Source organism: Bos grunniens, chromosome 11 (assembly GCF_055505025.1).
Source record: "Bos grunniens cultivar Pamir isolate PY7600 chromosome 11, Bosgru_T2T1.0, whole genome shotgun sequence".
NCBI lineage: Eukaryota > Metazoa > Chordata > Mammalia > Artiodactyla > Bovidae > Bos > Bos grunniens.
In genome coordinates, this window is record NC_141175.1 from 4,348,862 (window position 1) to 4,365,158 (window position 16,297).

At 56.8% G+C, this 16,297-nt stretch overlaps 1 protein-coding gene across 5 annotated transcripts in view; it reads left to right on the forward strand.

The window, feature by feature from the left end:
• The window catches only part of CAMSAP1 (calmodulin regulated spectrin associated protein 1), a 43,235-nt gene that overhangs the window by 20,075 nt on the left and 6,863 nt on the right, over positions 1-16,297 (forward strand). For 2 of the 5 annotated variants that reach the window (XM_086323422.1, XM_086323423.1), the window contains exons 5-14: positions 1,364-1,444; positions 2,311-2,343; positions 4,451-4,592; positions 9,870-10,009; positions 10,100-10,196; positions 10,856-10,985; positions 11,393-11,484; positions 12,207-12,291; positions 12,864-15,213; positions 16,132-16,268. In XM_086323422.1, coding sequence (XP_086179548.1) covers positions 1,364-1,444; positions 2,311-2,343; positions 4,451-4,592; positions 9,870-10,009; positions 10,100-10,196; positions 10,856-10,985; positions 11,393-11,484; positions 12,207-12,291; positions 12,864-15,213; positions 16,132-16,268 — 3,287 coding nt within the window. The remainder of the gene's footprint in view (positions 1-1,363; positions 1,445-2,310; positions 2,344-4,450; positions 4,593-9,869; positions 10,010-10,099; positions 10,197-10,855; positions 10,986-11,392; positions 11,485-12,206; positions 12,292-12,863; positions 15,214-16,131; positions 16,269-16,297) is intronic. The other 3 variants (XM_086323424.1, XM_086323425.1, XM_086323426.1) reach the window with 2 other exon arrangements.

Genomic DNA, 16,297 nt, shown 5'->3' on the forward strand with positions numbered 1-16,297 from the left:
TGTCATATTGGAATCTTTCGTACACTTTTCCTGGCCCCGTTACCGTGGTTTTCTGAGGCTGCAGCTTGTCACTGGGAAAGCTGTTCTCTGACGTGTATGGATCTTCCCAGTGGCGTCACACCTCATGATACAGCATCAGAAACTACATTTGTTAACACTGCATCAATCCAATCAGAAAATCATTTCCATGTTAGGAAGGTAATTTATGGCATAATCAAATTTCCCCAAATTTTTAATTTCCAGTGTTTAATTGTGAAAAACTTTAGACGTGCAGAGGAGTTGCAAGAACTAGAGGATGTCTGTGGCTCCTGTGGCGCCCCCAGATTTCACAGCCGCTGTTTTTACGGCACTTCCTTTATCACTTATCCATGTGCATGTACGCTCTGGTTTATTTTAGAATATTTCCATATTTACTTTTATCTTTTTGTTTTAAAATCCATTTTTTCCAGCTGTCCCAGTGGTCCAGTAGTTAAGAATCCGCCTTGTAATGCAGAGGGTGTGGGTTCAATCCCTAGTTGGGGAACTAAGATCCCACCTGCCGCAGGAGCAGCTAAGCCTGCGAGATGCAACTGCTGAGCCTGTGCACCGTGACTCCGGAAGTCTGTGCGCAGTGACTCCGGAAGTCCGCATGCCACAACTAGAGAATCTGTGTGCCCTAACGGAAGGTCCCACATGACTCAACTAAGACCCCTGATGCAGGCAAATAAATAAATATTAAAAAAAGGTTTTTTCCCCGTCTTTGATTTGATTTGCATGAGTTCACTTATCTGTGTTCTTTTTTAACGATAAGACACTCAGTTCTGTGGCATTTCATCTGATCGTAGCTTTGACCACATGCCCATTAGCCTTGTTTTTTCCTCCATGGTATTATTTTGTAATTTGCAGTTTTGATCTTATCTTTGGGTTAATAGTTCCAGAAAAAGGTATTTTTATTTCCGAGCAGTTGTAGTAAGTGCTTCTGGGCGTCTGACGATGGTTGCTGGTGTGACTTTGGTGTCAGGGAGTGTGCGAGCTCCTGTCGGGTGTCTGGGGCGGGTCTCAGCCAGGCCGCGGCATTGGCGGTGTTTGGTGACGTGGTGCTGCCCGAGCACCGGGGTGAGGCGATGAGGCGGGGAGCAGCGCACAGGCACCAGGGTTGCCGAGCCTTTCCCCCTCCTCCGTGCCATGGATCACGGGGTCAGAGTCATAGGTCCCGGGGTCTGTGTGTTCCACGGGTGTGTACTGGTCTAGACACTGCCTGCACCTGGGAGTCAGGAGCTCACATGGGCAGGGTGGGGTCTGGGCTGTGAGGGAGGGATGCACACCCAGTGCTGAAAGTCAGCCTCAGTTGCCTCCCTAACGCATTTGATTTCTTCCGCTTTAGGTAAATCTTAAAATGCGAGAGATAACAGAGAAAGAAGTTAAGTTAAAACAGCAGTTATTGGAAAGCCCAGCTCATCAAAAGGTAAAGGGTAAATTTCACTTCTGGGGGACGCTCCGTCGCCGTGGCTCCTGGTCGCAGAGAATCGCGTCCATGTGGGCTCCCTGCGTGTTCTTCGGTTTCACTTGCCAGGCGGGGAGTGGGTGCCCTGGGGCCCTGCCCTGGCGGCGGGGGCCTGGCAGCACGCTGCCCTTTCTTCCAGGCAGGCGTGGCCTAGTATTGAACTTGAACTTGGGAGGGTCGGGGAGTGGAGGGAGGGCATAAGGGTCACCCGAGGGGAGTCAGCACAGGAGGGGATGTTCCTGGCAGCCAGTGGTCCCCTCGGGGCCCTCGTGGGCCACGTGTCCAGTGTGGGCTTTAGGAGGGCGAAGGTCCCATGTCCAGTGAAACGACACGCTTCCTCCTGTTTCTCCCTTTTTGGGGATGGGGGTGCCGAGTGTGTGTGTGACTGAATCCACGTTCCTCCGCCTGTGCACACCGTGGCGGCCGAGGCTGTGGTCCCAGGGCTGCAGGTCGAGGGAGCCTCCTTTTACTCCATCCTGGGCCCTGGGATGCTGTCCGTGGGTCTCTCACCCCGGCCACGCTGCCGTGAGCCCCCCTCCTCAGACGGGCGCAGACAGCTTGTCGAGGCCCTTTCTGAGCGGGCTTGCGCCTGTCCTCTGAGGGCCCAGCCCGCACGCCTCCAGCTGCCGGCATCGCGGTGGTGCCCATGGGGTCCCTGGGTCCCTGCCAGTGCAGAGCGTCCCGGGCCGCGTGCACTGGGTACGTCTTGCCTCTCGGAGGCGGAGCACCTCCCGTGTGAACGTGGCGTGTTGCGTGTGTCTCGTCCGTCCTCAACGGACCTGCCTGCTGACTCCTCTCCTGCCTTCCTTCCCTCGCCTCCTGAGCAGTCTCCCTCCAAGTGGTACTGGAAGTTAGTGCCCGTAAGTGGATCCCGCGCGCACCCGGCCGCCATCAGACGGCCGTTCGCCGCCATCACTTGCTTCCATTTCAAACCGCTCCCGCCTGTGTCTCTGTCTGAGTGTCCTCCCTGGTGGTTTGTTGCGCTTCCCGCGGGGCAGGGCTGGCCCGTGGCTGACTCTGGGCAGAGTGGACCGTGGTGCGGCCCTCTCAGCTCCAGGGAGGCCTTCTGTAGCTGCCACCGAGAGCGTGGTTTGCCCACTTTCTTAGGTAAACTTAACAGACAGCTTCGTGTTTCTCCTTTGAAGAGGTAGTTTCCTGCTTTATGTGATGAACTTCAGGGTCATTGACAGGATCCATTCCCTTCCTTATAGATTTTAGCAGGAGTGGCCCGTGGCATGCTCTGCCGAGCGGCCCTCAGCTTGCTCTTCCTGGTGGCGAGGTCCACCGGCAAAGGTTCTGGAAATGGACCCAGTTTGTTGCACCGTTTCCCACGACAGATACTTGGCGCTGCAAGTGGTGCCTTAAAATGAAGTTCCGGAGGACGGACCTTTTCGAAGCTCCCTTACTTTTGCCTGTCCCTTTAGTTTAATTGTTTGGATCAAATGGTCCTTAGGATTCGATTATAAAGGAGATACGGTGGATATAAACTGTCAGTGGGATCTGCATGAACAGTGAAAGAGTCCGCTTTGTGGCTGATGGATAATTTCCCTTCTTTGAAATGTAATAATCACAAAGAGGGGGAAGGCCTTTTTTTTTTTTGAGTGTTTATATATTTCTTAACTTGTTGAAAAGCAAAGGCCAGAGTCAAACTGTGAAAGCAGGTCCAAGGCGTAGTGAGGACCGTCAGGCATGCAGGTCCCCCGGAAGGAGGGCGTCAGGCGGGACGAGGGCCTCGAGCCTCGGGGTCTCCTTCAGGGTCGTCGGTCCCCTCGGCTGCCTGAGCGCGCAGCCTACTTGTCGGCAGCGGGCTGAGTGTGGGCGGGCCCGGGGCTGGGAGTGGGGCCCCCTCGAGGGGCGGTCGCTGCTCCCGGACCCAGGGGTCAGCGCTTTCCCCAACGCAGACGCACACCATCTGTCCTCAGTGAGAAACCATCCGCTTTCCTGCATGCTGTGCTCTGCCGTGTGCTGTGTGTGTGCGTGTGCGTGTGGAGGCTGGTCGGACGCATGCCTTGGGCTGCACGCGGGAGCCCCTGGGCCTGGCCCCGGGCGGGAGCCTGCACCAGGCCGAGAAACAAGTTAAAAGTCCCCGTGGAGACTGGTGGGAGTGGTGTGCATTGCACGGGCCCAGGTGGGGCGTATTCCGTGCACACGTCGCTGCCGGAGGCTTTTCCTTGGGTTGATTGACTCTCCCACGCGGCTCCCAGAAACCCGCCGTGAGCAGCACGGGCTTTGTCCCTTGAGCTGGCACTGTGCTCTTCTACCCTGGGGAGAGCGTGGCTGCAGAAATGCCAGGCTTACCGGCAGGACGTGGTCACCCGGCGGGCGGCCTGCGTGTCCACGCTCCGAGTGAGGCCCAGTTACAGGGCGGCACGTGCAGGCGGGGAGGCTCCGCTCTGAGCACTTGTTTCCTGTCGGTAAAGACAGCGGCACAGAAACCTTGGGAAAGCGCTTATGTTCTTATAGCGCTTCACGTGCCGTCAGATTCCCGGCTGCGTGCGCCTGCCCGAGGGGCCGGTGGACGGTCGGTGGCCTTTGCGCTGGTTCGGGAGTTTCCAGGGCTCCTGTAGACGCTGCCTTCTGTTTTTCATGATGCCGAGCTGCTGCTGGCTCTAAGAAGGGCCAGTCATGTGGGTCTTCCTGGCATAGGGCGCTCATGTAACTTGTTTCTCATCCGTGGACCGTGTGCAGCCCCTGGCAACGTAGGCATGTGTCCTGCCTCCTTCCCCGGGGTGCCTGGCCCTCAGAGGGAGACGGCCCTGGCGTCCTGAGCAGCTCACTGCAGTCGCCCGCTGTGGCCAGGAAGCCCGGTTCCCTGGGTCTGGACGCATGTTCCAGGCAGAGGGCGTTACCCTGACCGGAGGCTTTCCCGCGTGGCTGCCGTTGTTCTGACCGTGGTCCGGCCAGCTGCCGTGGACGCTGGCTGAGCACCAGCACCGCTCGCAGTGACCAGGCCCCTCTCACCCGCAGGTGCGCTACCGCCGGGAGCAGCTGTGCGCGCGGCAGCCGCCCCACTTCCCGCTGCTGGAGGACCTGATGCGGGACGGCAGCCACGGGGCGGCGCTCCTGGCCGTGGTGCACTACTACTGCCCGGGGCAGCTGAAGCTGGACGGTGAGTGTGGCCGCGCCCCCAGGGCATCTGCCAGTGTAGTGACGACGCGGCGGGAGCAACTCCAAGGCCTCGGCATCCCCTGGGGCAGCGCGTGGACGCGTAGATCTGGCGACGGCGTGCCTGGGCCTGGCCTGCATTCTGCCTGGTGGTGGGGGGCGGGGGGGCGGCGGCTGGGACATACATGGTAGCACGTTCCCTATCAGTGACCGGACTTACGTCTCGGGACGGCCAAGAGCCGGTCAGCCCCACTGCAGTCGAGGTAAAGCGTCCCGAATGCGGTTTGGGAAGACGAGTGCTGAAGCCAGCCTATAGACGCACCATGAGGGGTGCCTGTAGGCCTGGTGGCGGCGGCATCACCAGGTCGCGTGTCACTGTGGTGCCCGCGCCAGGTTGTGGGGGAGGTGTGAGTGATGCCCCGCGCAGCGCCGACAGGAACAGGGCTGCTGATGTGGGTTTGCTTTGCATCCTCGTCTCTGACGTGGGGCGGGGCGGGGGCATGAGTTCCACAGATGTCCTGACTGCTGGCTGCACAGGGAGTGTCTGCCAGGCTCGTGGCTGGCACAGGGCTGACTGTGGTCCCTCCCCGATCCACAGACATGCTGGGCTTGGTAGTTTGTAAAACACACAGCTGAGTGTGAAAGAGAGGGGGGGTCTCAGATTCCAGGAGGGATCCCCATCTTTAGTGAAAACCCCTGGATTGGCACCTGGTTGCCCTGGGCCTGGTAGGCCTCTGTGCTTGTGTGGCCTGGGCCAGCTGCCATGGGAGCCGTGACCAGTGCCCTGGGAGGACTGGGGGGCAGCCCCTGCTGGCAGGACAAAGCCAGGAGCCCTGTCGGACACCCAGGCCTGGGGCTGAGGGGGGTCTTTCAGGGGGAGGTGGGCCACTGGGCTACATCCTGGGTGGGAAGGAGACAGGTGTGCAGTGAGTTTATGTGAGACCGAGTCAGGACTCGGGAGACATGTGGGTCTCACTTAGAGTGCCACAGTGCAGGAGTGGGCCACCTGCCCCCGTCCCGTCCCCACGGGAAGGCAGTGGGCTGGCGGGCGCAGCAGACAGACTTGTGCAGACGGACATCTGACGGAGCGTGCAGCGTTCGCCATGAAGACTTTGGGGGAGAGACTGGAGTGGTGTGCTTGTGTGCGCTGGGGTCTCCCTGACCCTCAGCACCTCCTGCGGCTGCCTTGTGGCTCACTGGTTCAGTGGTTCTGACTTTGGTTTTGTCCAGCCTGTGTCTCACCTCTCCACCGGGGTCTGGAGACAGAGGTACTAGGAGCAGAGAGTCTGTGGTGCGGATGAAGCACAGCCCGCAGGAGGAGAGAGCTGAGGTGTGCGTCTGTAGCAGAACTTAAGAAGGGGGTTTTAAAAGCAACACAGGGTGAGATGACCGGAGGCGCACTTGTGACCTAACTTGTAGGACCGCCTTATGACACAGATGGGGACAGGAAGGCTGGAGGGGACTCGGGCACAGGGGCGCAGGCCGGGCCCAGGGCTCCAGCTCACAGGGGACCTGCCCCCTTAAATGAGAGTGCATGGAGGCGTTTACAAGAACGGGCTTGATAAAGGCCATAAAAGAAACCTCGACAGAGTTTGTCACAACACGGTAAAACGAGAAATCAGTAACAGAAACGTGCAGTGTCTTTCTCCAAACTTAAAATCTTGAATGTGTGGAAACCAAACAACTTACTCTAAAGCATTTCATGATCTAACTTGGAGTCACAGTGGGGTTTCCTGGTTGGGGCTCACCAAGGGCTGGTGTCTTTATCTGTTCAGCTCGCTGATACACCCCATGCCGTCCGGGACAGCCTGGTGTTTGGTAGATGTTTGCGGAATAAATGAGCGACGTACATGCCTGAATGCACAGGCCACAGCTCAGATGGCTTAAAGGGAGACTTGTTGTCTCAGCTCCAGTGCTTTGGCCACCTGATGCAAAGAGGCGACTCATTGGAAAAGACCCTGATGCTGGGAAAGATTGAGGGCAGGACGAGAAGGGGATGACAGAGGATGAGATGGTTGGATGGCGTCACTGACTCGATGGATTTGAGTCTGAGTAAACTCCAGGGTTTGGTGATGGACAGGGAGGCCTGTCATGCTGCATAAAGTCCATGGGGTCGCCAAGAGTCAGACACGACCGAGTGACTGAACTGTCGCCTCAGCGCATGTCCTGTAGAGCAAGGAGTTTAAAAATCAGGATGCCAGGCTGACCTCAGAGCCTTTGACAGTAATAGAGTAACAAACTAGAAAAAGCAGAGGAAGGAGAATCAAGAGTGACCTTCTGTTTCTGCTGGTCGGAAATCATCTGAGCACAAGGGGGACCCAGGCTGCGCTGCAGGTTCTGTCCTGGGGGACGTGCTCCCCCATGTGGGGGCGGAGCAGGGGGTGCAGAGGAGGCCAAGCGAGAGCTCTGGGAGCCTCCTGAACCAACAGCCCCGGCACCAGGAGCAGGAGGGGTGAGAGGAGAGGTCCGGGCTTTCCCTCCCGGTGGGAGTCAGGGCCCGGTGTCCCAGCCGTGCTGCCCAGGGAGCTATGTCCGGGACGTGCCACGGTCCCTGGGTTCCGGCCTTTCTCCTCTCTGACACCGCTGCTCTTTGCTTTACAACTGACCGGTGACCAGGCTGCATGGACATTGGTCTCCTGGTCACACTTTTAACCCCAGGGTGGTCGTCAGATGGGAATTTCTGGCCCTGCTTGTTGGTTGGCAGGTCGGCGTTGCGGTGCTGGGGGCCGGTCTCCTTGCGTCGGGATGGCCTCGTGGAGTCTTGCTTTGTTCGGCACACTGACCCATTCATCGTTCTGTCGCTTTGATTGTCCCAGACCCTGTGTGTTTCCCTTTGCCTCAGCTAAAGCACAGGGAGCTGGGCAGAGGGGCTCAGACACCGATGCTCAGTGGGAACCTGGCGTGGCCCAGACTGTGAGGCAGGCGCCATCTGTGAGGGGGATGCAGTGGGACCCCAGCCCACACATGCCAAACACCATGCCTTGGACCAAAGTCAGAAGAGTGGAAAAGCAAAATTTTAAAAACTTGGGGGAAAAAAAGGAAAGTAGTGTTACCACATTGTTAATGGGATGGGTTGTTTAGATTACATAATAGCACAAGCAATAGGAAAGATTACCGCATTTAACCGTGTAAAATTCCCTGTGCCGACAGAGGAGCATCATAAAACTGAGCGATAAAATATGGCCTCAAAACACGCTTGAAGTAAGTGTGAGCTGACGGTGGACCGCCGCTCCGCTGTGCTGTGGCTGGCACACACGAAGAGTCCCCACACATCAGTGGGGTCTGAAGAACCCGAGGGGGAGTAAGAGCGTGCTCTTCGCAGAAGCGGCGGTCCAGGCGGGCACATGGCCCAGCACAGGGAGGGCGAGATGCCACAGGCAGGCTGGGGTGTGGACAGGCCAGGGCCAGGTGTGGGCAGTGTGGCTCGTGACCCCTTCGGGAAGGGTTCCCGGTGAAGAGAGCATGCACAGTAGTGAACACTGTGGAATCCTAAGCGAAAGTGAAAGCCGCACTGTTGGGTCTATCTCTTTGCAACCCCACAAACTATACACAGTCCATGGAGTTCTCCAGGCCAGAATACTGGAGTGGGCAGCCTTTCCCTTCTCCAGGGGATCTTCCCAACCCAGGGATTGAACCCAGGTCTCCTGCATTGCAGGTGGATTCTTCACCAGCTGAGCCACCAGGGAAGCCCAGAATTAATATATAGCCATTGGGAAATTGTGGAAACCTCTTAAAGAGATGGGAATACCATTGTGGGAAAAGACCCTGATGCTAGGAAAGATTGAAGGCAAAAGGAGAAAGGGGGTGGTAGAGGATGAGACAGTGAGATAGCATCACTGACTTAATGGATGTGAGTTTGAGCAAACTCCAGGAGATGGTGGAGAACAGAGGAGCCTGGCGGGCTACAGTCCGTGGGGTTGAAAAGAGTTGGACACGACTTAGTGGCTGAACAACAACAAATACAGCTGTTGAATGACAAAATCTGCTCACATCAGCATAGAACTGTTTGGAGACATAATTCCGGGCCTGGGGGAAATAACAGGCTGCCACTTGCTAGGCGTGGCTTCTTGTCCTGAGTGCCGTCCGCAGTCAGCCGGGCGCTGTGTCCGTGATTCACGGGGCAGGCCTCCCGTGGTGCAGACGCCGCACGCGCCGGGTCCCAGGGCTTAGAGGGTGCTGCCTTGGGGACAGGCGGGTCAGCGCTGGGTGCTGTACCGAGAGAAATAAGATTCGGATCAGAGAAGGGACGATGTTAACATTTGCTCACTCGGCAGAGGGTGCCTGGGAGTCTGGTCTTTATATTTGTAATATTTCACAATCTGAATTTTAGAGTAAAAGGAACATTTCTTAGGAATATAACTGTTACTCAACTTAAGAAAGTTTTCTCTTGAGAGTTCACAGTGTTAGGGCATCGCCACATAGGACAGAATTCGAACATAAATCCCATTTGTGCGTGAGATTTCTAAATGGTTGAAAATGACTTCTTAGGAGTAAAGTTTTTTACAGTAAGTTTCTCGATCCTGTTTGTTTATTTACAGGCAGAGTTAAGTCGTCAGTGCAGCCACTTCTAGTTTAGCCTTGGTATCTAGTTTAGGGTGGTATCTGGGTGTTCCGGTGGCTCCTGAGGGTGGGCCCACATCCCCTCAAGAGCCTGTTCAGTGGCCCAGTGTGGGTGTCCCTGCTGGAATTTTCTGGCTGAGGGTCTGGCATCCTGCTGCAGAGCAGCATGAGACGGAACAGTTGTCCTGCTCCGGGTGCAGACAGCCAGCAGAGGGAGACCGAGCTCTGTGGGTCTCCTGACTTCTCTGATTAGCCGCGTCCCGTACATTTCTGCTGGACAAGCCTGACGTTTCCCGTTTTATGTTCCCCTCTCCCACCCATGGAGATAAGAGTCACTGGAAGGACTCGGGGGAGAAGCTTGGTTAAATGTGCACTGACCTTATGCAGCCAGGTCTTTATAAACTGAAAGGTGATTGTCACAGTTCATGCTTAAAAGGTCAAGTAATTTCTATATATTTTTTAGATGTTAACAGTTAAATTCAGGTCCTGGAGATTTTCCTATCTTTTTCTTGGTGTTTTCTTTCTATATTTAGCATTACTTATAATCACTTGTGTTGTTTAATAATGCTTTTTGCCTTTTTAAATGTCACCTTTATCTTCACCTAAAATATTTTTCAGTTGAAAATTGTGTATATATATATGCGCACACAGATCTGTGTTCATGCACATCATGAAACAGCATATCTTTATAATAAATTATAGTTTTGTTTTTATCTATTAGATATATGCTTGAAGGAGGTGACGTCGATGGCTGACAGTCTGTATAACATTCGGCTTCTGAGAGAATTCTCCAATGAATATCTTAACAAATGCTTTTATCTCACCCTAGAAGATATGCTGTATGCTCCTTTAGTGTTGAAGGTAAAAATCAATTATCAGAAGCACATTTTTAAAACCACTTGGGAATAAGCTATTTACTATGTCCTTGATCTTTTCTGTTTTTTCTTTTAGCCAAATGTTATGGTTTTTATTGCTGAGCTGTTCTGGTGGTTTGAGAACGTCAAGCCAGATTTTGTCCAGCCCAGGGATGTTCAGGAACCGAAGGATGGTGAGTGGCAAACTTCTGTGCATAAGAGTGCTCAGGAGGTGTGGTTACAGGCTCCTGCCTTCATGCAGCAGTGGAGTTTAATCAGGGCTTTCTCTAGGGAGCACCAGGGAGCTCGATGGGCTGTGAGCGGTCTGCCTCCAAGGTCCAGGTCTGGCCACCAGGACTGTCACTGGCACCATCTTTCTTGGAGGAGTGTTCTGGGAGCAGCTTCAGGCTGGGCCCAACCTCTACCCCTGAGCCCATGGGGGCTTGAGCTGCAGTGACCACTGAGGTGCTCAGTCGCAGGCTGGGCCCAGCCGACGGCTGCCCCCTGAGGGTTTGGCTGCAGGGCGCCCTGGTCGGCTCGGTCCCCAGGCCCAGTGAGGAGGCTGCGTGTTAGGGGTCCATGCACCCTCCCTTGCTGCTCTAGTCTGGCTTGTGTCTTTTGATTTTAGTACTTATTTTGTTAACATATTTGTTTGATTCATTACAAAATATACCTAATGACCTTGAAACCAGGTTGTTTTTTTTTTTTTTTTTTTGAGAAGTTTAGTTTCATGTAAAAGTTTTGTTTTTAGTACTCATGAAAATGGATTTATTTTTCTTAAAGATTCTTCTCGCTAGTGTTGTCAGTAGCGGTAAATAACAAGACTACTATTCCTATAAAATTGTTTCTGCAGCTAAATCAGTGTCGCACCCCAAAAGCAGCCGGCCCCCAGTTCCCATCTCCAACGCCACCAAGCGCAGCTTCCTGGGCAGCCCCGCGGCGGCGAGCCCGGCCGACCTGCAGCTCGGGGAGCCCGAGCCCCCGTAAGTCCGCCCGCCTCCCACCCCCACCGTCTGCTGTTCCCCCTGGGGTCGCCTTTCCTTGGGGCGATGGGAAGCTGCGGGGAGTCAGCAGCGAGGACCTCCTCTGTGGGGGCCCCCTGCCCAGGTGAGCAGGGTGGCCTTAACACGAACTTGAATTTGCTGTGGAAACTTGAAGCCTGTTGTATGATAGGCCATGACCAGAGGTCAGTGTGTCTCTGAGCTGCAGTCTGGATGTTTATCCAAGTTTGAATTCTTGATGTTCTTGGTACATTTTGGGTTCATTTTTACAGTAATTAATTTTCCCAGGGAGTCTGAATCTTTTGCAGGTCGGTGTGATTCATGCTGGTCTGGTTTTGAACTTGAAGACCAGCAGCTGGTGATTTTTCTCTCCCATCCTCTCTGTTTAGGGGGAAGGGAGCCTCAGCTTTTAGCCCATCACACCCTTTACTGCCACTGAGACAGAAGCAGCAGAAGACGGTGCAGGGAGAGGACCCCCCAGGTGAGAAGCACCACCCCACCCCCGCCACCCCCGTCCCTCTCTGGAGGCCATTACATCGTAGTTCCAAAATGAACAGATTGGTCATGATGTGGCGATGTTGGTTACGAAGACTGGCGGCATGCTTTTTGCGTTTTATTCATGTACCTTACAATTTATAGTCTGTACAGTGGCCATATTAAACCTAGTGAATTCCATAAAGCATGGCAGTACATCGTGTCAAAAATTTACACTTTGACATTCACTGGTTCTTTTAATTGACATTGACATCACTTATTGATAAAGTGAAAGTGAAAGTCACTCAGTCGTGTCTAACACTTTGCAGCCCCATGGACTATACAGTCTATGGGATTCTCCACAGCAGAATACTGGAGTGGGTAGCCTTTCCCTTCTCCAGGGGATCTTCCCGACCCAGGAATCAAACCAGGGTCTCCCGCATTGCAGGCAGATTCTTTACCAGCTGAGCCACCAGGGAAGCCCATCATTTATTGATACTGCCATGTAATTGACATTCTCATGATTTCATGACTTGGACTGACTTACACATTACTTATTGTCGAAACTGTGGAAAATTGTATTGGGATTATTTGCTTCCCTAAGCAGTTTTGGTGTGCTGAGTTATGATGCATTTCCTTGAGAAGTGATTATTATATTGAAGAAATTTCAAGTGATATAAAACTGGTTACTTAACACTGAGCTCACTCACTGTTTTCTCCAAACCGCAGACCAGCGACACCGATCCAATTCCTTAACCCGAGCCGACAGTCAGCCCCGAGGAGCAGCCATAGCATGGACGGAAAAAAAAAACAGGTGACCTGTCCACGTTTCCAAATACGTTTCTGCTGGAAATGTTGGTTAGCCTAGCAGAGCAGTGCCCCAGATGTGGCCCAGGGACCCCAGAGTGCACCCACAGCAACGCTGCTGCCTTCAGCCTTCTGAGGCCCTGGGCGGTGTGGGGTCACAGTGGCTTGACTCAGTCGGGCCCGAGAATCCAGCCAGGGACGCAACTGAGGCCGCTCCTTACACTCTGCCCTGGCTTGTTTTAGAAAATACGGCCACAGCTCATGTAATGGATTTCTTATCAGAATTTTTTAATCGTTTTCAAAACGTCTCAGCTCAAATTCCTAGGGTGATACATAACGGACTCGTATTGACGAATCCGTGAAAGCTCGTTGGGATCCTCAGCATGGTTAAGGGGGCTGGGCCAGAGTGTCTGCGGATCGCTGAGCTGCAGGCCTCCGGGCTTTCCTTCGCCCAGGGGAGAGTCGTTTACGCGGCCTGTGTGTAAGAGGAGGACTCTCTCTCATGACTCGTGTTCTCGTCACTCACAAGCCTTTCGCGGAGACGTGACGTGTCCCGTGGCCTCTCTCCCCACGTTGCAGGCCTGTGTCTCAGCCGGCGCCCTTCGCCCTCCACCACACCGCGAGCTGTGACATGGACCCGGGCGGTGGCGACAGCGTCAGCCTGGCCCGCTCCATCAGCAAGGACAGCCTAGCCTCCAGCGTCGTCCACCTGACCCCGCAAAACCAGCCCCAGCCCGCAGCCCTCAGGACTGATGGGAGGAGCCTCCTGAGCAATGTTGACATTGAGGACGAAGACGAGGAGCTCCTGGCCATCGTGAGGACGGACGTGGCTCGCCAGGGCGGCGACCCTGGCCCGATGGCTGGTGCCAGGTCTCCCCACAGGCTAGCGGACGCCTTCGAGAGTAAGCCCGACAGCTTCTTCCTGGAGCCGTTGATGCCGGCCGTGCTCAGGCCAGCCAAGGAGAAGCAGGTGGTCACCAAGGAGGACGAGTGTGGAGAGGGGCGGCCCCGGGCCTTCACGTCCAGGAGGTCTGGCGATGGCCACCAGCCTCTGGGGCGGAAGAAGGCGCCCAGCAGTCACGTCGCTCGGGACTTGAACAGGACTTTCAGCCCCATCTCCTGTTCAGAGATGTCTGCAGGCTTCGAGGCCTTGCCCGCTGAGGTGGGGCCCCAGGTGGCGGGGGACACGCATGGCGGGTCTCTGGCCGGCAGCGGTTTTGACCCATCGTCTCAGGGACAGTCCGCCGACGGCTTCTTCCTTCACGTAGGCAGAGCTGACAAGGACGCGGAGGGCAGGCTCTACATGAGCTGTGCACGGAGCCCCGGCGCCCTTAGCCCGGACACCTGGGCCGTCCTGCGGCAGGACTCTGACTCGGACGTTGCAGACCTGGACGAGGCCGAGCAGGACTTTGCCGGCGAGGAGCACCCCGCGGTGAGGGCCGGGTACGGCGGGGAGGAGGAGTCCGCGAAGCTGCAGGAGGACCTGAAGGTGAAGGAGCATGATGACAAAGACGACGCCAGCGGCCGCTCCAGCCCATGCCTGAGCACTGTCTCCCAGACCAGCAGCGCGTCCATGGCCAGCGGGAGCGCAAAGATGACCAGCTTTGCTGAGAGGAAGCTCCAGCGGCTCAACAGCTGTGAGACCAAGTCGAGTGCGAGCAGCTCCCAGAAGACCACGCCTGACGCGTCGGAGAGCTGCCCGGCCCCGCTGACCACGTGGAAGCAGAGGCGGGAGCAGAGCCCGAGCCGGCCAGGCGGGGACCACGCCAGCCTGCTGGCCTCCGAGCTGCTGCAGCTGCACATGCAGCTGGAGGAGAAGCGCAGGGCCATCGAGGCACAGAAGAAGAAGGTGGAGGCGCTGTCGGCACGGCAGCGGCTGCAGCTGGGCAAGGCGGCCTTCCTGCACGTGGTCAAGAAGGGCCGGGCAGACGCCACCCAGCAGCCGCTGAAAGCGGGGTCCCTCGCAGGGGAGCACGCCCAGCACAACGGGGACGACTTCCTCGGCAAGGAGGAGGGCCGGGGAGCACTGCTGGGGTCTCCGGACGTGGACGGGGAGGGCCTGGCTCTCGTCCAGCCGCATAAAGCCCGGGACCCCGCCAGCCTCCCCGAGCTGGAGCACGGCAAGGCGCTGTCGGCGGTGCTCCTGGAGGACACTGAGGGTGTGGACGTGGGCGAGTGTGACCTGTCCATCGAGAAGCTGAACGAGACCATCAGCACGCTGCAGCAAGCCATCCTCAGGATCTCCCAGCAGCAGGAGCAGCTGCTGCTCAAGTCCCCCACCCTGCCCTCACCCGGGCCCCGCAACGGCGCCCAGGACCCGAAGGCCAAGGCGGCCATCCACTTTGTCGAGCCGCTCTCTCCAACGGCCCTGACCAGTCACCGCAAGCCCCCCCGCCTCGGTCAGGGCCGGAATGCCCGGTCAGGGAGACCAGCTGAGCTGAAGGTGCCGAAGGAGCGACAGCAGGGTTCCTCTCGCAGCAAGACCCCCACCCCGGGCCTCGAGACCGCCCCACACTCGCGGTCCTTCCCGCCCCGGACGCCCCCCGAGCCAGGCTGGGACGGGCCCAGCGAGCCCGGGAGTGAGGCTTCAGAGAAGTGCGTCTTCGACAGCTACCGACTGCACGACGAGAGCAACCAGCGGATGCTCGTCCTCTCGTCCTCCCGAGACGCCAACGTCCTGTCCGAGCAGGGGGGCTTCAGGGAGGGGCTGGAAGGCAGCGCGAAGGAGGCGGGGCTCAGCACCCTGCCTGCGCCCGGGAAGGAGAACGTGCCGCTGGACGAGCCCCCGCGCAGCAAGGCCAGCCTCATCGAGGTGGACCTCTCCGACCTGAAGGCCCCCGACGAGGACGGGGAGACGGAAGGCCGGGACAGCTCCGTGGACCTCGGCAGCGAGGGGGACCAGAAGCCAGGGGTCGGCTTCTTCTTCAAGGTAAAGGCTGGCGGCATCCGCGTCCTGCGGTGGCCAGGCCATCACCCACCCTGGCCGTGCGGAGCCGCTGCTGCAGAGGCTGGGGGTAGAGGTGGGTGCGCGTGCGGCCTCCTGGCTGCAGGGTCTCCACAAGGACCCAGCTCTCCCAGGGCAGCTGGCCAGGCCCCCGGCAGAGCTTCTCCTCGGGCCCCGGAGCAGGAATTCTGTGTGGTCTTGACGTGTCACGAGGTGATTTTCTCGTGGTGGTTTTCTGACCACTTAAGAGTGAAAAGCACTCTTAGTTCAAAGGCTCCGCAGAGCAGGTGGTGTTTGGCCTCTGGGCTGAGCTTGGCTTCTCCTTGTTGCAGTCTGGGCAGGTGGAGAAGCTTCAGGAAACATCTTGGAGCTTTTTCTTCAGGAGGAGAGGGCAATGAGCCGTGAGACTCCTCTCTGTCTTGAGAGCCTCTCCTTCTGTCCTGGCCCTTGGGGGCGGCTGACACCGATGGAGCAATGAGGGCCGTCTTGTCAGGACACACAGGCCCCTGCTTGGCGTTCGTGTGCTTCAGTTGTAAACACACTTTAGCTCCTGTTGTGGAAACGAGTGTGTGGTTTTTCGGGCAGATAGAGTCAGCGTCGGCACACGGAATGCCTTTTGAACGGCGCGGCTTGTTTCTCGTTTGCATTTTAGCACCTCTGAAGGGGGGCTCCTTCCTCTTCTAAAAAGGGTAAGGAAGCGTCTGGACTACATTTCCTCTTCTCAGGGCGTTAAGCACGGGGCCAGGGTTGATGGTGCCGGGGTTCCCGTGAGGGTTGGTCCCGGCCACTCATAGGTGACTGCAGACGTCGCGTCTGTACCTTTAGGGCAGGGCCAGGGCATGACCGTGCTGGGGGTCCCCCGAGGGTCCGTCCGGCCACTCATAGGTGACGTCTGCTTTGCAGGATGAGCAGAAGGCGGACGACGAGCTTGCCAAGAAGCGGGCAGCCTTCCTCCTGAAGCAGCAGCGCAAGGCCGAGGAGGCCCGCGTGCGGAGGCAGCAGCTGGAGGCAGAGGTCGAGCTCAAGAGAGATGAGGCACGGTAGGTGACCGAGGCGCCTGCCTGCCCGG